General features: G+C 38.7%; 1 protein-coding gene across 2 annotated transcripts in view; it reads left to right on the top strand.

Annotated features, from left to right (window-relative positions):
- STARD9 (StAR related lipid transfer domain containing 9) overlaps nt 1-25,319 on the top strand; it is a 122,518-nt gene that overhangs the window by 38,662 nt on the left and 58,537 nt on the right. For both annotated transcript variants that reach the window (XM_030318388.1, XM_030318387.1), the window contains exons 4-7: nt 11,680-11,796; nt 15,488-15,520; nt 15,609-15,670; nt 17,450-17,562. In XM_030318388.1, coding sequence (XP_030174248.1) covers nt 11,680-11,796; nt 15,488-15,520; nt 15,609-15,670; nt 17,450-17,562 — 325 coding nt within the window. The remainder of the gene's footprint in view (nt 1-11,679; nt 11,797-15,487; nt 15,521-15,608; nt 15,671-17,449; nt 17,563-25,319) is intronic.

Below are 25,319 nucleotides of genomic sequence, written 5' to 3'. Positions count from 1 at the left end.
GAACTGTATGATACAAAGAATGAACCCTAATTTGAAATATGGGACTTTTGTTAATAATACCAATATTGTCTCACCTATGGTAACAAGTGTACCACAGTAATGCAAGATGTTAATAGGGGAGACTGAGAAGGGGAGAGATTGGCTGAAGGGATACCTGGGGACTCTACTTTCTGCTAAGTTTTTCTATAAACCTGTGACTCAAAAAATAAAGTCTTTTAACTTAAGAGTCAATAAATCTGGAGAAAAAAGTGTTTGCATTGCATATGGCAGATGTACCGCTGCTGTTTCTAATATACTAAGAAGTCTTTTATATTGACAAGTAAAAGAAAAACAGTCCTGTAGAAAAATGGGCAAAGGATATAAATAGACCCTTCCCAGGGAGCAAATCCAAATGGCCAAAAAATGATTGATAAGTTCAAACTCACTGTTATTACAATAACAATGAGATATGAATTTGTATTATTCAAACTAAGAGTGGTTAAAAAGAAAAAAAAGAAAGGAGCAGTAATACAGGGGCACCTGGGTGGCTCAGTTGGTTAGGCACCCAACTCTTGATTTCCGCTCAGGTCATGATCTCCTGACTTATAAGTTTGAGCCCCATATTGGGATCTTGGCTGACAGTGCAGAGCCTGCTTGAGATTCTTTCTCTCCCTGCCCCTCCCATATTCTCTCCCTCAAAATAAATTAAAAAACATTAAAAAGAATTTTAAAAAGTGGCAATACCGTTTGCTGATGGAAATTAGGAAAGAAAGGGTACTCATACATTGTCAATGGAAAATTTTTGAAAGCAATGTGTCAGTATTTATGAAAATAAGAAATACTTTATCCTTTGACCTGGAAGTCCCATTCCTGAAACTTATTCTATAAAAATAAAACACTGGGGTCACCTGAATAGCTCAGTCATTTGGGCATCCATCTCATGATCTCAGCTCGGGTCTTGATTTCAGGGTTGTGAGTTCAAGCCCTCCATTGGGCTCCATGCCAGGCGTGAAGCCTACTTAAATAAATAAGTAAAAATAAAAACACCAGTACCTAATGATACATGGTTAAGGATGTTTATTGAAGCATTGTTAGCAGGGATAAAATAGTAGAAACAAAGTGCCCATTCCTAGGGGGAAAGGTTGAATCAATTTTGGTGCATTTATATGATGGACTATATCGCAGATGACTTAGAAGAGTTTTTATGAGATGATATTGATTGAGAAAAACAATGTGTGTAATAACATCCCATTTTTTAAAGAAGTAACCAAAACCCATAAATGGGTGTGTGTGTGTGTGTGTGTGTGTGTGTGTATGATTATGACTGTGGGAAGAACAAGAAATGATGCCAGTTATTAACATGTTACCTGAAGGTATGCGTTAATGTAGAAGGAAGGAAAGAGTAAAGGACAAGATGAAAGCAAATAAAAAAGGAAATAAAGCTGGGGTGCCTGGGTGGTTCAGTCAGTTAAGCGTCTGGCTCTTGGTTTCGGCTCAGGTCATGATCTCATGGTTTGTGAGTCTGAGCCCTGCATCACGCTCCACACTGAGAGTACAGAGCCTGCTTGGGATTGTCTCTCTCATTCTCTCTATCTCTCTCTCTCCCTCCCTCCCTTTTTGTGCCCCTCCCCTGCTCACATGCATGTGCGTGCTCTTTCTTTCTTTCTCAAAATAAATAAAACTGAAAAAAAAGGAAGGAAATCAGGTATTTCCTCCACAGCATGAATAATATCCCAGTTATTTTTTTAAGTTATTTTTTATCCCAATTATTTCATGCATTCATCCATTTATTCATTTGAGAGCGAGAGCACGTGAGTGGGGGAAAAGGGGAAAAGGGCAGAGGGAGGGAGAGAGAGAGAGAAAATAGAACCTCAAGCAGTGAATGTGGAGCCAGACTTAGAGCTCAGTCCTATGACCTTGAGATTGTAACCTGAGCCAAAATCAAGAGTTGGTCAGTCAACTGTGCCACCGGGCACCCCTATCCCAATCATTTTAAATTGTGTTTGTATGACTGTCGCTATGGTGTGTATACATGAAAAATGAAAAATTATATCTATGGCAAATAACCTGTATGTTCATGGTATACTATATGATAAAAAGCAAGTTACAGGTTGATGTGTATTGTATGTGTCTATTTCAGTGAAAACAAACAAAAACAACTGTATATCCTTGTATATGTGGAGGAAAGTATGGAATGACATACTTGTTGGATATATTCTTCCCTGTCTTAGTACTGAAAGCTATCTGTTGGATACTTACATGAGCAAGCAGCATTAGGGGTAAGGAAAGGTTAGCTTTTTTTTTCATGTGTTGTATTAACTTGATACAAAAAGTGAGCATTCTTTGTAATTTGAAAAACAGCAAAGGAAAAAAAATATAAGTGTGTGTCTGTAATAAGCTTCAAATTCTGGTCATTTAATAAGGGTGTGTGTGTGAAATTTTGGGATGAGATTGTAATTCTCTTTATGTGCAATGAAGAGATTAATGGAGCAGAAAACTCCAAAAGCAATTAACATATGGCAGTAGGATTAGAATTTATTGTTTTTGGTAAATTTTATTTTAAAAAATTTTTTAATGTTTTTATTTTATTTTTGAGAGAGGGAGAGAGTGAGCAGGGGAGCAGCAGAGAGAGAGGGAGACACAGAACTTGAAGCAAGCTCCAGGCTCCGCTCAGCATAGAGCCTGAGGCAGGGCACGAACCCACTAACCGCAAGATCATTACACAGCCGAAATCAGACTCTTAACCAACTGAGCCACCCAGGACCCCCTAACAAGATATTATTGAAACTCCTAATACTAAATACTAAAGAGGAAATACTAAAAAGGAGACTTGGTAAAGTTTCTTCCACTGTAAAGCAAAATAACAGGAAGTAAGGAAACCATGAAGACAGTTTTAAATTGTAGGGTAATAGCTTTGTGTTTAGCAGATAAGATTTGCCTTTCCTGGTAACTCCATGAGTAGTTAATTTGTTAGCTGCAGGGTATCACGTTGGTTAAGAGCAAGAGCTTTGTTTAGAAGTACTTGGTACCTGTGGCACTTGAGTTTTCTCCTGTGAAAATTAGAGATTGATAATAATAGTAACTATCCCATAGATATATTGTGAGGAGTACTAAATCATTTAAGGTGCTAAGAAGAGCCCCTAATATGAAATAATTGCTAAGTAAGTGTTACTGGTTATAGGGATCTAAAACCCTGGCTTTGAATAAAAACACTTCTAATGAAGTACTAATGGTGCAAAACAATCCTAACAGTTATCTTTAAACAACAGGAGCAGTGCCCAGCACAGTATTTTGCCTTAGTAGGCACTCTATAAATATTTGTTGAATAAATAAATGTAACTTCTTTCACTTGATTTTATTAGCCTCTGAGTAGTTTAACATTACTTCACACATGTCTATTTGTTTTCAGAAAATTAAAAGGAAAAGTACATCCGTAGGGTGATAATATGGGTGAATCTCAGGTAATGGGTTCAAGAATAAAAGAAACTTCTATGTACTTAAATATATACAGTTTCAATAGGGGAATATGGGGCTACTAATTTGTATTTTAAAGAATAATTATGGAGGAGAGGAGTCTGGGAAACTGATAGAGTAGGAAATGATGAAGTTTTTGGGTGATGGTGGGGTGGTCTGGAGCCAACAGTCAAGAAAGAATTCTTGAAGATGTCTTTGGTGCAAAAAGGTGATTTTATTAAAGCACGGGGACAGGACCCATGGGCAGAAAGGACTGCATTGGGGCTGTGATGGGTAACTGATTATATACCCTCAGGGTGGAAGGGGGTTAAAGATAGAATAAGTCTCTAGGTATTTTGAAAGCAAGGTTTCCAGGACCTTGAGGGGCCATTTGTTGTTAGGAAAATTCCATTTATTATAATTTAGTAAAACTTCAGTCATGAGACCTTTCAGATGTATATCAGAGGGCCTTAAGCTTGGAGTATGATTGCTGGCATATATCTTGGGGGAGCTGAGATAAAGTTTCCAAAGGAATTTTCATAGGCTAAAGTAGACTTATAGGACCTTGGGGGTCAGGATAATGTTAAGCCAAGATTCCCTTTTGCCCCTAGCGAAGTGTTATCATTAGGCAGCTGAGTTCCTAGAAGGAGGTCACTGCCACTTTCAAGGACTTGTCAATGGGCTGTAGGCAGTAAGGGAATTAAATTTTTCATTTGCCTTTGTTTCCCATATCATCATGGGAAGCACTTAAACCCCTTTCCTTTCTTCTTGGGTTGCCAGGAGTGTCCAAGGAATATCACACATATCCCAACTGGGGTGGGGGAATACTGTTAGCTTGTACTTTGCCCTCAGCTTGCCTTATGCTCCCTTATCAGGAAGCATGAAGAATCTGTTCCCCAACCTAGACAGGGATTACACTAGACAAAACTTCTGATGTAATGGTTTTTGGAACTCTGGATTTTCTTGAAGGCTTGTATTTTCCAGAGGAAGACTTGGAGGATAAATCGCAGTTAATTTCTGTCAATTTCAGCTTCTAGCACAGTAGCAGTTACCCATTTGTTATCCCCAGCCACGTGGCAGGCAGCTGTACATGGGTCCTGGAGCATCTTGTACACAGCTTGCAGGAGTCGGGTGGACAAAAAGGACCCTGTCTTCCAAATATCAGGAATCTGTGCTGATTGCCAATTCCTGTTTGGGATCACAGAATTGCAGAGTTGAGTAGTCATTGTTGTTGCATGTTTCCCATTGTTGCAAGTCCCTCCCCATACAGCTGAAGTGACTTCCAGGGGATTTGAAGTGACAACTCCCCACTCCACTCCTACTTCATTTTTCTGCTTTTCCCCATTTTGCAGTCAGACACTAAAGACCAGGGCATTGAAAAACAACTCCACACATGGGGAAAATTAGAAAGTGACCATGCGTGCCCAGGGAAAGGCTCAGAAAAGACCACTTGCTAGAACCTTAGGTTTACACCTCAGGCTGATCCTCGGCACAGAGATAGCCTACAGTAATCAGAAAAACAAAAACAATAAACAAAAAGAATAATGAGACACAGGATACCCCGGGCAAAGGAGAGAATCTGATTTCTAGAATTACTACATTATTAGATTCAGATGTTCAGTTTTCAACGTAAAAGGTCACAAAGCATACAAAGAAACCTGAAAGTGTGGCCTATTCAAAGGAAAAAAAAAATCAACAGAAACTGTCCCTTAAAAAGCCCTAAAGGCAGATATATTAAACAAAGACTATAGACCAATTGTCTTAAAGATGCTCAGAGAACTAAAGGAAGATGTGGAGAAAGTCAAAAACCAATGTATAAACAAAATGTTACTCTTCAATCGTATATTTCACTCTATTTCATTGGTATGATATGTTATTCTTTTCATTGCTTTGTGAGTAGTTTATAATTTTAGTTTTGATTTCTTCTTTGATTTAAGGGTTATTTATAAGTGGGTTTCTTAATTTCTTTGCTGCCTAGTTGTCCTTGTACTGCTAATTTTTCATGGTAGAACAATAGGTTGCTTATCATATTCCTTGAGATTCTGCCATAAATAATGCAGTACACACTAAGATGAAAGAAAATAAAACCTAATCCTTAGCATTACCCCAATACTGAGGTCTTATCTCCCAATGTATCTGATTTTCCAAATTCCATCTGAATAGCCATGTATTTTCGTTACTCCAAGCTTTACATGTGTTGTTTATCCAACCTAGACGATCATCCCCATCATGAAAATCCTTGTCTTTTTATTTATTTATTTTGAGAGACAGAAAGCATGCAGGCGAGCAGGGGAGGGGCAGAGAGAGAGAGGGAAAGAATCCCAAGCAGGCTTCATGCTGTCAGCTCAGAGTCTGATGTAGGGCTTGATCCCACAAACTGTGAGAGCATGATCTGAGCTGAAATCAGGAGTCAAATGCTTAACCAACTGAACTGCCCAGGCACTTCTGAAAGTCCTTTTGTCTTGAAACTCAGTTCAGATGTTCCCTATTTCATAAAGTCTTTCCAGGTTCTTCAGCCAGCATTCCCTTTGCTTTTTAGGTTCTGTTGAATGTCTTCATTTTGCCCTTCAAGATGAACTCTTCAGAGGCGCCCGGGTGGCTCAGTCGGTTGAGCGTCCAACTTCGGCTCTGGTCATGATCTCACAGTTTGTGAGTTCGAGCCCCGTGTCGGGCTCTGCGCTGACAGCTCAGAGCCTGGAGCCTGCTTCAGATTCTGTGTCTCCCTCTCTCTCTGTCCCATCCCCACTCATGCTCTGTCTCTCTCTGTCTTAAAAATAAATAAAACATTAAAAAAAATTTTTTTTAATTAAAAAAAAAAACATAAAAAAAATTTCCATCTTATTTTCTGCCCCAGGGTGACCTGTTGGACTAAAAAATGGACTCTCTTAACCTCTGGCTTGAGGTTGGCATTGGACAATGGAAAGCCCTAGCAGGAAATCAGAGGGGAGATACTTTCCATAGGGTTGTCTTGGTCAGGCCTCGTATGTTTTTGTTTTTGGCCAGGGGGAGGGCCGGTGTCTTCATCATCTTTATATTTTTTGGAAGTAGAATTGTCATAAAATAGTTTATTAGTGTCAGATATATACCATAGTGATTTGACAATTATATACATTATGGAATGCTCGCCACCATAAGTATAATTACTATCTGTCACCTTATAAAGTTATTACAGTATTACTGACTGTATTCCCTGTGCTGTAATTTTCATCCCTGTAGCTTATTTTATAACTGGAAATTTGTATCTCTTACATCTCCTCACTTATTCCAACCATCTCCTAAACCCCCTTCCTTCTGACAACTACCAGTTCTGTTTTATGAGTCTGTTTCTGTTTTTTGTTTGTTCATTTGTTTCGTTTCTTAGATTTCACATATGATTGAAATCATACGGTATTTGCCTTTTCCTGTCTGACTTAGTTCATTTAGCAAAATACCTTCCAGTTCTATTCATGATGCTGCAAATGGCAAGATTTCATCCTTTTTTATGGCTGAGTAATATTCCATTGTATAATGTATATCATGTATTGATTGATTGATTGATTGACAGGCATAGGTTACGTCCATATCTTGGCTATTGTAAATAATGCTGCAGTGAACATAAATGTTTATTTATCTCTTTGAGTTTGATATTTTCATTTTTATGGGTAAGTACACAGAAGTGGAATTACAGGGTCATATGGCATTTTTCTATTTTTAATATTTTGGGAAACTCCATACCTTTTTGCACAGGGGCTCCACACATATTCCCACCAGCAGTACACTACACATCCTTTTTTCCACATCCTCACCAAAACTTATTATTTCTTGTCTTTTTGATACTAGCCATACTGACTGGTTTGAAGTGATAACTCACTGTGGTTTTGATTTGCACTTCCTCCATGATTAAGCATGTTGAGCATCTCTGGTCATTTTTATGTTTCCTTTGGAACTATGTCTATTCAGGTCCTTGGCCTGTTTTTGATTGGATTATTTGCTTTTTTGACATTGAGTTGTATATATTTTTATGTATATAAAATATATATTTTATTTTGGGTATTAACCCCTTATCAGATACAGTATTTGGAAATATCTTCTGTTCAGTAGATTGCCTTTTCATTTTGCTGATATTTATTTTGCTATGCAAAAGCTTTTAAGTTTAAAGTAGTCCCAATTTTTTAGTTTTGCTTTTGTTTCCTTTGCTTGAGGAGACAGATAAAGAAAACTTGCTGAGGCAAGTTTTTGAGAGAGAGAGAGAGAGAGAGAGAGAGCGAGAGCGAGCGAGGAAGTGCATGTGTGGAGAAGGGGCAGGGAGAGAGGGGAATAGAGGATCTGAAGTGGGTTCCATGCTGACAGCAGAGAGCCTGATGCAGGGCTTGAACCCACAAACTGGGAGATCATGATCTGAGCTGAAGTCAGATGCTCAACTGACTGAGCTACCCAGGTACCCCACTGCTTGTGTTTTCTTTTAGTAGTCTTATGGTTTCAGGTCTTATATTTAGGTCTTTAACCCATTTTGAGTTTTTTTTTGTGTGTGTATGGTGTCAGAAAGTTGTCCAGTTTCAAAAGAGGAACCCTTTTGCATTGCTGGTGGGAATGCAAACTGGTGCAGCCACTCTGGAGAAACAAGTTCTTCCAAAAATTAAAAATAGAACTACTCTATGATCCAGCAATTGCACTACTAGGTATTTACTCAAGGGATACAGATGTGCTATTTTGAAGGGGGCACATGCACCCCAATGTTCATAGCAGCATTATTGACAGTAGCCAAAGTATGAAATTTATTGTCAAATTGGTTTCCATGCAACACACAGTGCTCATCCCAACAGGTACCCTCTTCAATACCCATCACCCACCCTCCCCCACCTCCTACCCCGCATCAACCCTCAGTTTGTTCTTACTTTTTAGAGTCTCTTATGGTTTGGCTCCCCCATGGTCTTCTGTTAAGTTTCTCAGGATCCACATAAGAGTTAAAACATATGGTATCTGTCTTTCTCTGTATGACTTATTTCACTTAGCATAACACCCCAAAGTATGGAAAGAGCCCAAATGTCCATCGATGGATGAATGGATAAAGATGTGGTATCTATATACAATGGAGTATTCCTCGACAATCAGAAAGAATGAAATCTTGCCATTTACAACAACATGGATGGAACTAGAGGGTATTATGCTAAGAAATTAGAGAAAAACAAATATCATGACTTCATTCATACGTGGAATTTAAGATACAAAACAGGTGAACATAAGGGAAGGGAAGCAAAAATAATATAAAAACAGGGAGGGGGACAAACCATAAGAGACTTTTTTTTTTATTTTTTTATTTTTTTCAACGTTTATTTATTTTTGGGACAGAGAGAGACAGAGCATGAACGGGGGAGGGGCAGAGAGAGAGGGAGACACAGAATCGGAAACAGGCTCCAGGCTCTGAGCCATCAGCCCAGAGCCCCACGCGGGGCTCGAACTCACGGACCGCGAGATCGTGACCTGGCTGAAGTCGGACGCTTAACCAACTGCGCCACCCAGGCGCCCCATAAGAGACTCTTAAATAGAACAAACTGAGGGTTGCCGGAGGGGTTATGCGTGGGGGGATGGGCTAAATGAACAAGAAGCATTAAAGAAGACAGTTGGGATGAGCACTGGGTGTTATATGTAGAGGATGAATCACTGGATTCTACTCCTGAAATCATTATTGCACTGTATGCTAACTAATTTGGATTTAAATTTAAAAAAATTTTTTGAATTAAAAAATTATTAAAAAAAAGAAAGTGGTCCAGTTTCATTCTTCTGCATGTAGCCATCCATCTGGTCTAATGTGTTATGCAAGTCTGCTGTTTTCTTACTGATTTTCTGTTTGTATGGTCTGTCCATTGATGTAAATCAGGTGTTATAATTTCCTACTATTAGCATATTACTGTCAACTTCTCCTTTTATGTCTGCTAATATTTGTGTTATATATTTAGGTGCCCCTGTGCATAGATGTTTATAAGTGTTATATCCTCTTATTTTATTGATCCCTTTATCATTATGTAATGTAGTTCTTTGTGTATTGTTACAGTCTTTGTTTTAAGTCTTTTTTTGTCTGATGTAAGTATTGCTACCCCAGCTTTTTTTTTTTTAACTAGTCTTCATGCCCAGCATGGAGCCCAATGCGGGACTTGAACTCACAGCCCTGAGATCAAGACCTGAGCTGAGATCAAGAGTCGAAATCTTAACTGACTGACCCACCCAGGTGCCCCTCTTCTCTTGCTCTTAAGATTGTCTTTTTATCTTTAATTTTTTACATTAAAAAATTTTTTTTTACTGTTTATTTATTTTTAAGAGAGAGGGAGACAGCATGAGCAGGGGAGGGGCAGAGAGAGAGGGAGACACAGAATCCGAAGCAGGTTCCAGGCTCTGAGCTGTCAGCACAGATCCCAATGCGGGGCTCTAACTCAGACTAGGAGATCATGACCTGAGCCAAAGTCAGAGGCTCAACCTACTGAGCCACCCAGGCGCCCCTAATTTTTTACATTTTAATTATTATGTCTCTTGGTGTGGACCTCCTTGAGTTCATCTTGTTTCAGGCTCTCTTTGCCTCTGAGACCTAGATGTCTGTTTTCTTATCCAGGTTAGGGAAGTTTTCAGCTGTTATTTCTTTTTTTTTTTTTTTAATTTTTTTTTTCAACGTTTATTTATTTTTGGGACAGAGAGAGACAGAGCATGAACGGGGGAGGGGCAGAGAGAGAGGGAGACACAGAATCCGAAACAGCCTCCAGGCTCCGAGCCATCAGCCCAGAGCCTAACGCGGGGCTCGAACTCACACACCGCGAGATCGTGACCTGGCTGAAGTCGGACGCTTAACTGACTGCGCCACCCAGGCGCCCCTGTTATTTCTTGAAGTAAATTTTCTGTCCCTTTTGTTCCTCTCTCTTCTTCTCAGCCTCATGTAATGTGAATGTTAGTATGCTTGATGTTGTTTCAGAGTTCCCTTAACCTATTCTTAGGTGCTTTTTAAAAATCTGTTTCATTGATGAGGAAACTGAGGTAAGGTTACTTGCCCAAGGAGCCAGGCTTTGAACCTAGAAAGTTCCAAAGCCTGTGTTCTTTTTTTTTTTTTTAATATTTTTTTAAATGTTTGTTTATTTTTGAGAGAGAGACACAGAACATGAGCAGAGAGGGGGCAGAGAGAGAGAGGGAGACACAGAATCTGAAGCAGGCTCTAGGCTCTGAGCTGTCAGCACAGGACCCAATGTGGGGCTCGAACTCACGAACCGTGAAATTGTGACCTGAGCCAAAGTTGGATGCTCAACTGACTGAGCCACGCAGGCACCCCCCAAAGCCTGTGTTCTTAATAATTAAACTATAGGTAGCTGTTTAGAGGAAGAGAAATCATTTTAAGAACTTTCCCTAATGTTAGGCCCTACTAAAAAATATATTTTACATGAATCCTCTCTCTTTAAATAACAAGCTCCAACCCTACTTTTCTATACTACTACCACAAGTTTGGAGAGAGGATGGGTAAATAGATCCACAAATAGTATCAACCTTACCTCAACCTTTATGTGTGGTAAGAAGTGTAAATACAGCTCTTTTTTTTTTTTTAAGTTTTTATTTTCATTCTAGTTAGTTAACATAGAGTATTATATTAGTTTCAGGGGTACAATATAGTGATTGAACAATTCCATATGTCACTACTCTGGGTTATTTTTTTTTTAATTTCTTTTTAAGTTTTATTTATTTAAGTTATTTCTACACCCAATATGGGGCTTGAACTTACAACCCGGAAGTTAGGAGTCACATGCTCTTCCAACTGAGCCAACCTGGCACCCCAGGGTTATTTTTTTAAGTTTATTTATTTATTTTGAGAGAGAGAGAGAGAGAGGAAGAGGGAGGGAGACTCCGAGAGAATCCCAAGTAAGCTGTGCACCATCTACGTGGAGCCTAATGCAGGGCTCAAACTTCCGAACCACGAGATCATGACCTGAGCCCAAGTTAAGAGTTGGACACTTAACTGACTGAGCCTCCCAGTCACCCCACCCCTGGGTTTTTTTAATCCAAAAATATTATAAAGTGTTTCAAGTACACATGACTATTAATTCCCTATGATTTTACAAGAATGAATTCAGTTTCAGAAAAAGTTTACTAGGGAAAATTTATTCATTCAAATGTGTTTTAACACACTTACTGTATGTTGGGCACAAGGCTAGACATTGAAAATTTTAAAATGATATGGTTCCTCAATATGCTATGGGAAGGACTATAATGACATGCTTTTTACTTTTGTTGTTACAGGTGTTCCAAGATTTGGGAACCGAAGTACTGTCTGGAGCTGCCAAAGGCTACAACATATGCCTTTTTGCCTATGGGCAGACAGGCTCTGGGAAGACATATACCATGCTGGGGACCCCAGTGAGTGTTGGTATTGGAATATATCTCTTTCTGTTGCCACAGCAAGCCTGAATCTCAAATGTCCTTGCTACTGAGAGCTAGAATATGAATTTAATAGTCAAGTTTAATAAGATTTAATGGACTCTCTTCTGTATTAAGATTGGGTTTCTTAGCACTTTAATTGAAAGGTGAACTTTGAATAATTAGCCCTTCCTTATTAAACCCTGAAGAACCTTAGAATTTTACCATTCCTTTTGATGAAGCAGAACTGTCAGTGCTGAATTTCTCATATCATTTCCAAGTTCGTCGCTTGAAGCTTTTTAACACCTTAGGAGTGGATGAGACAGACTGAATCTTAAGTGCTGCCTAGGGCTGTGCAGAAATGGGGCTATGTGTTCCATCTGAGTGTTGGAGAGAAGCAGGAGGACCAGCTGCTGGGATGGAACTTTCAGAAATATGAAGGCCTTATGAGAACCTTACTTTGTCATGGAAAATTGGGAGGGTAGAGGTCCTTAAGCACACCTCTTTGTTTTATGTTTAGGAGTACCTTGGCTAGTTGAACTGGTGGGGCAGGTGGCAAATAACACTACACATGGACATTATCTGGGACATTATTCCTTCTGAAAGATTACCCCCCCAGGGGTGTCTGGGTGGCTCAGTTGGTTGAGCATCCGACTTTGGCTGAGGTTATGATCTCACAGTTCGTGAGTTTGAGCCCCATGTCGGATTTTGCACTGACAGCACAGAACCTGCTTCAGATTCTCTGTCACCCTCTCTCTCTGCCCCGCCCCCCCATCATGAGCACGCTCTCTTAAAAATAAACATTATTTCTTATACACAAAAATAAACTCGAAATGGATAAAAGACCTAAACATAAGAAAAAGCCATCAAAATCCTTGAGGAGAAAGCAGGCAAAAACCTCTTTGACCTTGGCCACAGCAACTTCTTACTCAACACCTCTTGGAGGCAAAGGAAACAGAAGCAAAAATAAACTCTTGGGACCTCATCAAAATAAAAAAACTTCTGCATGGGAAGGAAACAGCAAGACTAAAAGGCAACCAACAGAATGGGAAAAGATATTTGCAAGTTACATATCAGGTAAAGAGTTAGTATCTAAAATCTATAAAGAATTTATCAAACTCAACACCCCCAAAAAAACAAATAATCCAGTGAAGAAATGGGCAAAAGACATGACACTTTTCCAAAGAAGACATCCAGATGGCCAACAAATACATGAAAAAATGCTCAACATCACTCATCATTAGGGAAATACAGATCAAAACCACAATGAGATACCACCTCACACCAGTCAGAATGGCTGAAATTAACAACTCAGGCGACAACAGATGTTGGTGAGGATGCGGATAAAAAGGAATCCTTTTGGACTGCTGATGGGAATGTAAACTGGTATAGCCACTCTGGAAAATAGTATGGAGGTTCGTCAAAAAAATTAAAAATAGAATTACCCTATGACCCAGCAATTGCAGTACTAGGTATTTATCCAAAGGATACATGTGTGCTGTTTCAAAGGGGCACATGCACCCCAATGTTTATGGGAGCACCATCGATAATAGTCAAAGTATGGTAAGATCCCAAATGTCATTGATAGATGAATGGATAAAGAAGATGTGTGTGTGGATATATATATACATATACACATATACACACACATACCACACACACACACAATGGAATATTCCTTGGCAATCAAAAAGAATGAAATCTTGCCATTTGCAACAATGTGGGTGGAACTAGAAGGTATACTAAGCAAAATTAGAGAAAGAAATACCATATGACTTCATTCATATGTGGAATTTAAGATACAAAACAGATGAACATAAGGGAATGGAAGCAAAAATAATATAAAAACAGGGAGGGGGACAAACCATAAGAGACTCTTAAATATAGAGAACAAACTGAGGGTTGCCAGAGGGGTTGTGCGTGGGGGGATGGGCTAAATGAACAAGAGGCATTAAAGAAGACAATTGTTGGGATGAGCCCTGGGTGTTATATGTAGAGGATGAATCACTGGATTCTACTCCTGAAATCATTATTACACTGTATGCTAACTAATTTGGATGTAAATTTTAAAAAAGAAATTAAAAGAAAAAATCCAGCTACCATTTTTTTTTTGTGGAAATTGGGAAGCTGATCTTAAAATGCATATGCAAATTAAAGGGTCTCAGGACATCCAAAACAATTTTGAAAAAGAACAAATTTGGAGGTTTCATACTCCTTGACTTCATCATTTACTAGAAAGATAAACTAAGATTGTGTGGACCTCTTATAAGGATTGACATATAAATCAATGGAAGAAAATAGAAAAACAAACTTTTAAACTTTCCACAAGTGTGTCGAGACAATCCAATGGGCAAAGAATAGTATTTTCAAAAAATGTTGCTGGGACAACTAGATACACTCATGCAAATGAAAGATGCTAGAACTCTACCTCATAACTGCAAGTAATTCAACATCATTCATAGATCTAAATTTAAGTGTTAAAATTGTAGGGTTTTTTTGGAAAACAAAACAAAATAGAAGTAAATCATTGTGATGTTGAATTAGGCAATGACTTTAGATATACTGCACCAAAATCACAAGTGGCAAGAAAAAAAAAAACAGATAAATTGGACTTCCTTAAAATTAAACATTTTTGTGCTAAAAATAATAAAGTAGAAAGACAACCTAAAAAAAAAAAATAAACATTAAAAAAAAAAAGATTACCCCTGCTGCCTTGGGCTCAGTGCATTGCTACTATGTCTGTGTTTAGTGTGACTTTATGTATTTGAAATTAAAAGAAAATGCCGACTACACCACGGGTATAAAAGCTTTAACCTACATACATGTTAACAATGGGTCTAAAATGAAAAAAGAAGCTACTTTTCCCTAAATGTGTGCTTTATTTTATTTTATTTTATTTTTTAATTTATTTATTTTGAGAGAGAGTGTGGGAGGATGGGCAGTGAGAGAGGAAGAGAGAATTTCAAGCAGGCTCTGCACTGTCAATGAAGAGCCCATCATGGGGCTGGATCCCACGAACTGGGAGATCATTACCTGAGCCGAAATCAAGATTCAGATGCTTAGCCCATTGAGCCATCCAGACCCCCCATGTGTATTTTATTTTATTTTTTAATTTTTTTAATGTTTGTTTATTTTTGAGAGAGAGCTCAAGCAGGGGAGGGGCAGAGAGAGAGGGAGATAGGATTCGAAGTGGGCTTTGCACTGAAAGCAGTGAGCCCAATGTGGGGCATGAACTCACGAACTGTGTCAGGTCGTGACCTGAGCCAAAGTTTTCATTCAACCAACTGAGCCATCCAGGTGCCCCCTAAATGTATATTTTAAACACCCATGTATTCTAGTTCTCTATGTGTAGGGATAGAAGTGTTTTGGGAGGGCCCACTGTGGTAAATAGGTTTATCCAAGAAGGATGCAATCTTTATTGCATGAAAGCAGGTACCTGTGTTTGTTAGCTTCTCCACTCTTCCTTCTTACGGTGGTGATCTGCCTCTCAGCTGGTACATTCCTCCCGTGAGTGTCTCCTGAGAGCATAGGCAAATAGAATCTTCTACATACTTCCAGTGAACCTGCCTAAAACGAAGAGGTAGCACAGGGAACCCATGTGCCCATCCCCCTGCCAACCTTGGTTCCTGGTTGTTGTGGGAGAGCTTCACTGTAAGTGAACAGTAATGCTTTCCTTTCTTCTCTTCTCTAGGCCTCTGTTGGGTTGACGCCACGGATATGTGAGGTATAGATTCTATTTTGACTAGATCCTCTCAAAGTACACCTCCTTTGTACACTCCCTTCAGTGAACTCCAACCCTCTGGTTTGTGCAGGGTCTCTTCATCAGGGAGGAAGACTATGCCCCACTGCCTTCCTCTTGTAGGATAAAAGTAAGGTAAGAACCTGTCAGGCCCTAGGGCCTAAGATATTTCCGTTTCTACTCCAAATTGTAGCATGTTCAGCTGTCCTCTCTTTGCTTCAAGAGTCATCTAGAGGAATGGAAAAAAGTCACAGCAGAAATATTTTGCAGTATAGAGCGATGAGAAACATACTTAGATTTTTGGGTTGTAGGAATCTTAATTCCTATCCCCAGGCTTAAACAGGTGTTTCCTGTGGACCAGCTTGCCCTGGCTATCTGGGTTCCTTTTCTTCGCTTTCCTTACAGTTTAACACCAGCTGTTGGAATTCCTCTTCCAGCTCCAGTAGGTTGTTCTTTGGGTCAGTAGTTCCTAAGCTCTAGTTCCAAGACAGTGCTGATTACTCCCATATGAAGTTTTAACCAGCCTGTAGCGAAAATGTTGGTGCAAGGTTTCCAATTGCCCTTAATTTTTGGTATTCTGTTTTTTTGGTGTTCAGTGTCCTTTTTAAAAAACATGAGATATAATTCATATATCATAAAATTCATGCCTCCAAAGTGTATAGTTCAGTGGTTTTTTTTTGTATTTACGAGGTTGTGCAGTTATCCTTACTAATTCCAGAACATTTCATCATCCCAAAAAGAATAAATGCCCTTTTTAAAAATTAAATGATAGTGAACATTATTTATACATTTTTTTAAGTTTGCAAAGTAAAATTTTTAGACATGTATATGTGTGTCTGTGAGCATGTACATGTATATTAAATGTTTTATTGGCCGTGAAGTCTGGGAACCACTACTCTGAGAGACATCTGGGATTCCTGTGTCCAAATCTGGGAAGGTTAAGAAGAAACAGTTTATAAGAATGTGCATAGTGTTCAGCTCTGATCTGGAGCCTTTTTTCTGGTCACCGGCTTCACAGGCAAACATCTGTGTTCTGATGAGGAAGACCTTTCTGTGAGAAGTTTGTTTTCTTTTTCTTTTTTTAAATTTTTTTATTTATTAAAATTTACATCCAAATTATGTTTTCTTATTTAACAAAATCTTTGCTGATTTTAATTAAGAATTGTAGCTATTTTGTTATTATTTTAAAGATTTTATTTTTAAATAATCTGTACATCCAGCATGTGGCTTGAACTCACAACCCCAAGATCAAGAGTTGTATGCTCCGCCAGCTGAGCCAGCCAGATGCCCAGCTATGTTATTATTTTGAAAAGGAATGAAATGCTAGTAGATACCTATAAGATACAGCATATATTAACCAGAATTGCTGTGTATAAAACAGGTGAAATGAGAATTGTCCTACTTAAATTAGGGGTAGGGACCAGAATCTTATTCATTTAACTGTCCTCATTGCTCAACACTGGCTCTCAAGATGCCATCACAGAATAATAAGAGCTCAAAGATCATGTTTGGAAATCACTTAAGAAATAAGCCTTTAGACTTTGCGGTATGGTGGCCTGATCAAGATATGGGCTGGTGGCAGCATCCTAAAACCATGCTGAAATAGCCTCTTGAAGGCTAAATTTGAGTCAGCGCTGACATTGTAAACCTAAGACTGTCAAGTGATGACAGCTAACGCTAGCAGCACAATTGTGCACATGTAGAAAGAGACTCAGTGGGGCTCCTTGGCATGGTCAAGGTCTTAGAGTGTCAGAGGTAGAACTAGATCAAGAATTAGAACCTTCTGATTCTTGGCTTAGTGTTTCCCCTACTTTTTTCCAAATCTAATATGTTGCCTTTTTTCACAATGTAATTTTGAAAAGATGTCCCCATTTTTCAAAATGTAATTACGTGCCTTGTTCTACATGTCTTTAGTTTTCTGGAAATCTATAATGAACGAGTGCGGGATCTGCTGAAGCAATCTGATCAAAAAAAGTCCTACAGTCTACGGGTCAGGGAGCACCCAGAGATGGGGCCCTATGTACAAGGTGAGCCACTGTGGTCCTGGAAGTCTGAGACCAAACTGAATTCTGAGAAGCTTTCCTAATGGTCACTGATTCATTTAACAGATGTATAGTGAATACTTACTATGTGCCACCTGCTGTACTACATGCTGGATATATAGCAATAAACAAAAAAGACAATCCTGCCCTCAGAGGCAGGCTTATAGTCTTGTGGGGGGTGAGGCAGAAAACAAACAATTAAAGTAGTGATAAAAAGCTAATAAAAAATAAATAGATGTCATGATGGAAAAGAGCATTGGGCAGTGTAGGCAGTCCATCTGCATAGCGTGGTCAGAAAACACTTATGTGAGGAGATTCAGAAGCCAGTCACGTGAAGAATGGTGTAGCAAGGGGGAGAGTGACTCAGGTAGAAGGAGCACCGTGAGCAAAAGCCCTGAGAGAAGGGCTGGGTGATTACAAGGAGACCGATGTGTCTAAAGCATGGTGGATGAGAGGGAAAGTGGCATGGTATAAGGTTGGGTCTGTGGTGCCAGGTACAGCAGGGCCTGGACTGACTCCCAGGTCAGGCTTTCTCCTTTTCTGAGTACTTTCTCTTCCACTGGTGGTGATAGGGAAATGAGGAGATGTCACACATAACACGGGTCAGAACTGCTTCCTCATTGAGTGCTGATACTTGGTGTTTGGTGCCATTTGTCTTATCCCATTAGGCTAGATCTTAATATTAAGTAGAAACAGTTGTGTTCTTTTGTGGAGGAAGTTTTTACCCTTTCAGGCCGCTATAAAAATAACACTCAAATTCTATGCTCCTTTTGCTTCAGAGATACGCTAATTTAAATCCTGACAAAAGAGAGTTATATCAGACATCAAGAGTTGGTCTCTTCTTTGACCAGGGCATGACCAGTGGAGGTGTACCAGTCACTGATTCTGCTACCTTTGTCTTTTCCTAAATGTTCCATCATAAACAGCAGCCTGGAAACAACAAAAATGCCATTTGCTTTCCTAAGAGCCAGTGGAGTTTACTCTGTAAAACTGTGTGGATATGTATTTCTGTGTAAAACAATACTTTGAGGGCAGACCAGGTGTTGATGCAGTAGTGTCACAGTTTCTCACCTTTGTGTTTTATTTTAATGTGTGTGTGTGTGTGTGTGTGTGTGTGTGTGTGTGTGGTGGGGAAGTAGAGGAAACCTCAGACACAGTCCAGTTGTTCCCATTGCACAAAGGCTAAAATGAAGCTACAAGAAGCTAGGGGATATTCCCAAATCACACAGCTCACTGGGGCATGGTTGGAACTGGGAACATTGCCTAGAATAGGAGGAGATGAGTGGGACAGAATCCTGTACATCAGGGAGACCTGTGATCATAGATTTTTTGATTGGCATTGCACCTGAAACCCGGAGAAGGTAGGAACTTATGCATAGCCATTCAGCTTGGGTCATATACCCAAGGTCAGTGACAGGAACTGGACTGAAATCTCAGGGCTCTTTTGGATACCACCCTCAGGGGGAGGGTGGATGGTTGGTAGGAAATAATTCTAACCCAGCAAAAAGTCTCTTAGATCCTTTGGGTTACATGTTTCTTAAAGTTGATCGGCATTTTCTCAAATCATGACAAATAAAGGTCAACATTCCTCCCATTTCTCAATGAAGGAGCCTTGAACTTAAGTTGTACAGAATCAGCCTTGGAAGCTAAGACTCTGAATAGTCACACTGAACTATTATTCCCCTTACTACTCTCTGATGGCATTACAGCAAACTTTTTACTTTTAGTTTTTTAAACATTTGCTTTCTTCATTTATTTACATTATCTGCCTACCTGCCTGCCTATATACGTGTCTGTGTACCTCCATTTTTGGGCTCATACATTGTGTGAATGTGATTCCAAAGTGGAAAGTGGTTTCTGCTTTGAAACCAATTCTCTGGGAATTTATTGAATACCTACTAGATGCCTATACTATTCAGGGTGCCATAGGAAATATGAAAATATAAGAACTTACACTTCTAGTTCAGAATTGTGAGCTGAAACTTGAGAGTTGTCTAAATCAAAGGAAAGGAAGGGGGTAGCCCACTACCTTCCATTAAAAAGTTTATTAATTAGATGACAGATTAAGTTCAAATCTGAAACGTACAAAGTTCTGCCCAAAGCACACATCAGAGGCTAGTGGTTATAGGGTCTGAAGTATTATCTAAGTGAGAAAAGGACAGTATTATGTTTTTGCCTTGGCCTTTATCTTAACATAAAGGGATAAGGTGCAAAGTAGAAGGTGTTGGAGGTAGGTAATTGGGTTTCTGAAAAAAATTTTTTTTAATATTCTATGTGTTCAATCTACATGTTTTTTTTTTAATTCTTTTTTTTTTTTTAATTTAATTCTTAAACCTTTTTTCCTCTTGCCTTTCTGCACTTACCAGGACCTCTGGTACCATATTAAATTAAAGTGCTAGCAGTGGGGCGCCTGGGTGGCGCAGTCGGTTAAGCGTCCGACTTCAGCCAGGTCACGATCTCGCGGTCCGTGAGTTCGAGCCCCGCGTCGGGCTCTGGGCTGATGGCTCAGAGCCTGGAGCCTGTTTCCGATTCTGTGTCTCCCTCTCTCTCTGCCCCTCCCCCGTTCATGCTCTGTCTCTCTCTGTCCCAAAAATAAATAAACATTGAAAAAAAAAATTAAAAAAAAAAATAAAAAAATAAAGTGCTAGCAGTATTTAATCTTGTCCCCAGAGGAAAGCTTCAACATTTTACCATTAGGTATGATATTTGCAATAGTGTTTGTTTTTAATAAATATTCTTTATCACACACTTATAAAAATATAGCAAAAATATAGGACCAGGTTTTAAAAAAAAAATTCCAATCTATGGCAAACCAAAACCTTGATAAAGTAAAGATGAATTAGGGGTGCCTGGCTAGCTCAGTTGGAGGAGCATGCGACTCTTGATCTTGGGGCTGTGAGTTTGAGCCCCACCTTGGGTGTAGAGATTAAAAATAAAATCTTAAAAAAAAAAGATGAATTACTAGAAAAATGAGAAAGACATCTTGAATTTATAAGCTCAAATTCTTTTTACGAATTCAAAAGATATAAAATCACTTGTCATATTGTTAAAAAAGTTTTTAAAACTCTCATTTCTGTTTCTATCTCATTACATACCAGTAACAATTTGAGAACTGGCCCCAGTCTTTGGACCAGCTTTGAGAAACATTGCCTTAGCAGATTAAGGGAATTCTCTTTTTTTTCTAAAAGTTTTCCAAGAGTTTTTTTTATTTTTTATTTTTTGAGAGGGAGAGAGAGCATGAGCAGGGGAGGGGCAGAGGGAGAGGGAGAAAGAGAGAGAGAATCCCAAGCAGGCTGTGATCCACCAGCACAGAGCCCAATTTGGGACTTGAACCCACAAACCATAAGACCATGACCTGAGCTGAAACCGTCAGATGCTTAACCGAATGAGCCACCCAGGCACTCCTAAATTTTTTGTTTTTTAACTTTGAAACAAAGTAAACTTTTTAAAAAGTTGCAAGTACAGTGTAAAGAACTTTTTTTCTTGAACCATTTGCGAGTGAATTGCGAACCTAATGACCCATCTCCCCTGATTATTTTAGGGTATTTTCCCTCCATTCCTCCAAATAGGAATGTTCTCCTGTATAATCACAGCACAACCACCGAAATCAGGAGATTAACTTTGGCATGTTGCTACCATCTAATCATTAAAACCCATTTAAGTTTCCCTAACTATCCTGATAATTGCCCATTTGAGAATCACAGATTGCATTTAGTTTGTCTCTCTGGGACTCTTTAGTCTGGAAAGTTTCCTTAGTCTCTCTTTAACTTTCATGAACTTTGACAGCCATCAAGTAGTATACAATTTTAATGTGTCCCATTACTTATGATTTTTAAGGTGATAGCTGCCAGCCTTTTTCACTCTGAAATTGCTATTTTCCTTTTGTGATCAATAAGTATTTGTGGGGCAGTACTGTGAAATCATGTACATATCCCATCGTCATCTAACTTTCAATTTATTTATTTCAGTTTAGATTCATGGTTTCCTATTTTATCCAATGGGTTATCTTCTTTTACTGTGATTTTTTTATTTTGATGCACTCAGGAATCCTCTTTGAGTACACTTTTGTGACATTTTGACACATCACTGTTATTTTTTGAGCACCTCCTTGTTTTCTAGCACAGAGATATTCCAGGCCCATCTACTTTCTTTGCCTCAGTCTTGGAATCAGCCATTTCTCCCAGGAGTCCTGTTCCTTTTTAGTGGAGAATAATATTTAGAAGCTAGGGTCTGGGTGCTATGTATGCCCAAATGTCCCTCTGAGTGGACAGAGCTAAGTAATCTGTATTCACACCAGTACCTTTAATTGCAGTCCAACACAACACAGTTCGTTCTGGATTTCTCTCTTTTCATATTTGTAATTCCTTTATCTAACAGGGGAGATACTTCTTTGATCTACCTTCCTACATGTGATCTGTCTCCTTGCCATTGCTGTCCTCTTTCTCATGTGGGTGTCCACCTCGTGCACATGCTGGGCTTCTTGAGTCTGTTGTTTAATGACCCTTTATCAGTTGTGGATATTTTTTAGTCATTATTTATTCTAATATTGCTTTTTTCCCCACTACTTTCCTTCTATAACTCCACTTACAGGTATGTTAGACCAATTCCTTATCTGTGCTATGATTCTTACCCTCTTGTCTATATTTTTTGTATTTTGTCTTTGTGTGCTTTATTTTGGGTATATGATTCTGACCTATCTTTCTACTCACTTTTTTTTTCAGTTGTATCTAACCTGCTATTAAATTTAGATACTGAATTCTTATTTTCACTGTAGTACTTTTTATTTCCCAAATCTCCATTTGATCCTTTCATTACAATTTCCAGTTTTCTTTGAAGTTTTATAATCTTGCGTTTAGTTCCTTGAAAATAGTAAGCAGAGTTACTTTAAAGTTACCATAACCCCAAGGTCTGAATTTTTCTTGCATTTATATTGCCTATTATTCTTTTTTTAAATTTTTATTTAAAAAATTCTTTTATGCCAATACCATGCTGTCTTGATGATTACAGCTTTGTAGTAGAGGCTAAAGTCTGGGATTGTGATGCCTCCTGCTTTGGTCTTCTTCTTCAATATTAATTTGGCCATTTGGGGTCTTTTGTGGTTCTATACAAATTGTAGGATTGCTTCTTCTGCTTCGAGAAGAATGCTGGTGCTAGTTTGATTGGGATTGCATTGAATGTGTAGATACCTTTGGGTAGTAGTGACATTTTAACAATATTTATTCTTCCAGTCCATGAGCACAGAATGTTTTTCCATTTCTTTGTATCTTCAATTTCTTTCATAAGCTTTGTATAGTTTTCAGCATACAGATCTTTTACATCTTTGGTTAGGTTTATTCCTAGGTATTTTATGCTTCTTGGTGCAATTGTGAATGGGATCAGTTTCTTTATTTGTCTTTCTGTTGCTTCATTATTAGTGTATAAGAATGCGGCTGATTTCTGTACATTAATTTTGTATCCTGCGACTTTGCTGAATTCATATATCAGTTCTAGCAGACTTGGTGGAGTCTATGGGGTTTTCCATGTATAGTATCATGTCATCTGCAAAAAGTGAAAGCTTGACTTGATCTTTGCCAATTTTGATGCCTTTGATTTCCTTTTGTTGTCTGATTGCTGATGTTAGAACATCCAACACTATGTTAAACAACGACGGTGAGATTGGACATCCCTGTCGTGTTTCCCTCAGGGGGAAAGCTCTCAGTTTTTCCCCATATAGGATGATATTAGCTGTGGGCTTTTCATAAATGGCTTTTATGATGTTTAAGTATGTTCCTTCTATCCCGACTTTCTTGAGGGTTTTTATTAAGAAACGATGCTGAATTTTGTCAAATGCTTTTTCTGCATCGATTGACAGGATCATATGGTTCTTATCTTTTCTTTTACTAATGTGATGTATCACATTGATTGATCTGCGAATGTTGAACCAGCCCCACGGCCCAGGAATGAATCCCACTAGATCATGGTGAATAATTCTTTTATATTGCCTATTATTTTTTCCTGGTTTTCATTTATTTATTGCCAGATCTACTTGGATGTTTGGTTTGTTACCATTTTGTGCCAGATAGTGTTGGCTAAATTTTTTTATAGAAATTATTTGAAGGTGTAGGACAATGGTATCTTTCTGTGCAGAAGACTTCTCTTTATTTGTCCACGTTTCTGCATATGCTAGTGATCCAGAATCACCTCAGTCCAATTTAAGTTTTGGCAACATTCAAAGCTGCGTTGCAAACCCTTCAAAGGCTATGTACTTCTAACTCTTTTATTCTTGTGTTTTAGCCCTTTGGGTTTCCAGCTCAAGTGGTATTCTATAGGGCAACTGTGGGTGGGATCTGGACTGCAGTCTGGGTTTCTCTAGACCAGTGAGGTTGTCAAGGGAACTGCTCTGAGTCATATCCCCTCAAGATCTGGCAAATGACCTCAAGAGGAAAAGTGTCCCCAGATGCTGGCCTCTTTTCTCTGGGCTTCCATCTTCGCCCAGTATATGGCCAGAAAAATTTTAATATCTGGGTATCCCTCTGTGCCTCAAAACGTATGTCTTTAATATTACTTGTCCAGATTTTTCTAATAGTCTGTACTGGAAGGATTGATTTGTGTTATCTCACTTACCATTACCACAATTTTTAACACTTTGTATTAAAATTTTGAACACACACAAAAATAGGCTAATATAATGAACCCCCATGTATTCATCACCCAGTTACAATAATCATTAACCCCTGGCCAGTTTTGCTATACCTATATTCCTGTCTATTTTCCCTCATTCTGTATTGTTTTAAGGCAAATTGTATATGTCACATCAATTCATCTATAATATTTTAGTATGTAGCCCTAAAAGGTAAAGATTAAAAAAAAATATAACCATAAAACTAATTATAACATCTAAATAATAATAATTTCTTTTTTATTTATTATTTTATTTCATTAAAAAATCTTATTTTTTGGGGCGCCTGGGTGGCGCAGTCGGTTAAGCGTCCGACTTCAGCCAGGTCACGATCTCGCGGTCCGTGAGTTCGAGCCCCGCGTCAGGCTCTGGGCTGATGGCTCAGAGCCTGGAGCCTGTTTCCGATTCTGTGTCTCCCTCTCTCTCTGCCCCTCCCCCGTTCATGCTCTGTCTCTCTCTGTCCCAAAAATAAATAAAAACGTTGAAAAAAAAATTAAAAAAAAAAATCTTATTTTTTAAATTTTAGTTTATATCCATTATAGTTAACATACAGTGTTATATTAGTTTCACGTAATGATCCAGCAATTCCATACATCACCCAGGGCTCATCGCGATAAGGGTACTTACAATCTCCATCACCTATTTCACCCATCTCCCCAACCACCTCCCCTCTGATAACCATCAGTTTGTTCTCTATAGTTTAAGAGTCTGGTTTTTTTTTGTCTCTTTTTTCCCCCTTTGTTCTTTTGTTTCTTAAATTCCACATATGAGTGAAATCATATGGTGTTTTTCTTTCTTATTTCACTGAGCATTATACTTCTTAGCTTCATCTATGTTGTTGCAAATGGCAAGGTTTCATTCTTTAAAAAAATTCTTTTAATGTTTATTTATTTAAAAAATTTTTTTTTTCAACATTTTATTTATTTTTGGGACAGAGAGAGACAGAGCATGAACGGGGGAGGGGCAGAGAGAGAGGGAGACACAGAATCGGAAACAGGCTCCAGGCTCTGAGCCATCAGCCCAGAGCCCGACGCGGGGCTCGAACTCACGGACCGCGAGATCGTGACCTGGCTGAAGTCGGACG

This window comes from Lynx canadensis, chromosome B3 (assembly GCF_007474595.2).
Source record: "Lynx canadensis isolate LIC74 chromosome B3, mLynCan4.pri.v2, whole genome shotgun sequence".
Lineage (NCBI taxonomy): Eukaryota > Metazoa > Chordata > Mammalia > Carnivora > Felidae > Lynx > Lynx canadensis.
The sequence above is the reverse complement of the archived record's forward strand: the minus strand, read 5'-3'. Positions and strand labels throughout refer to the sequence as shown.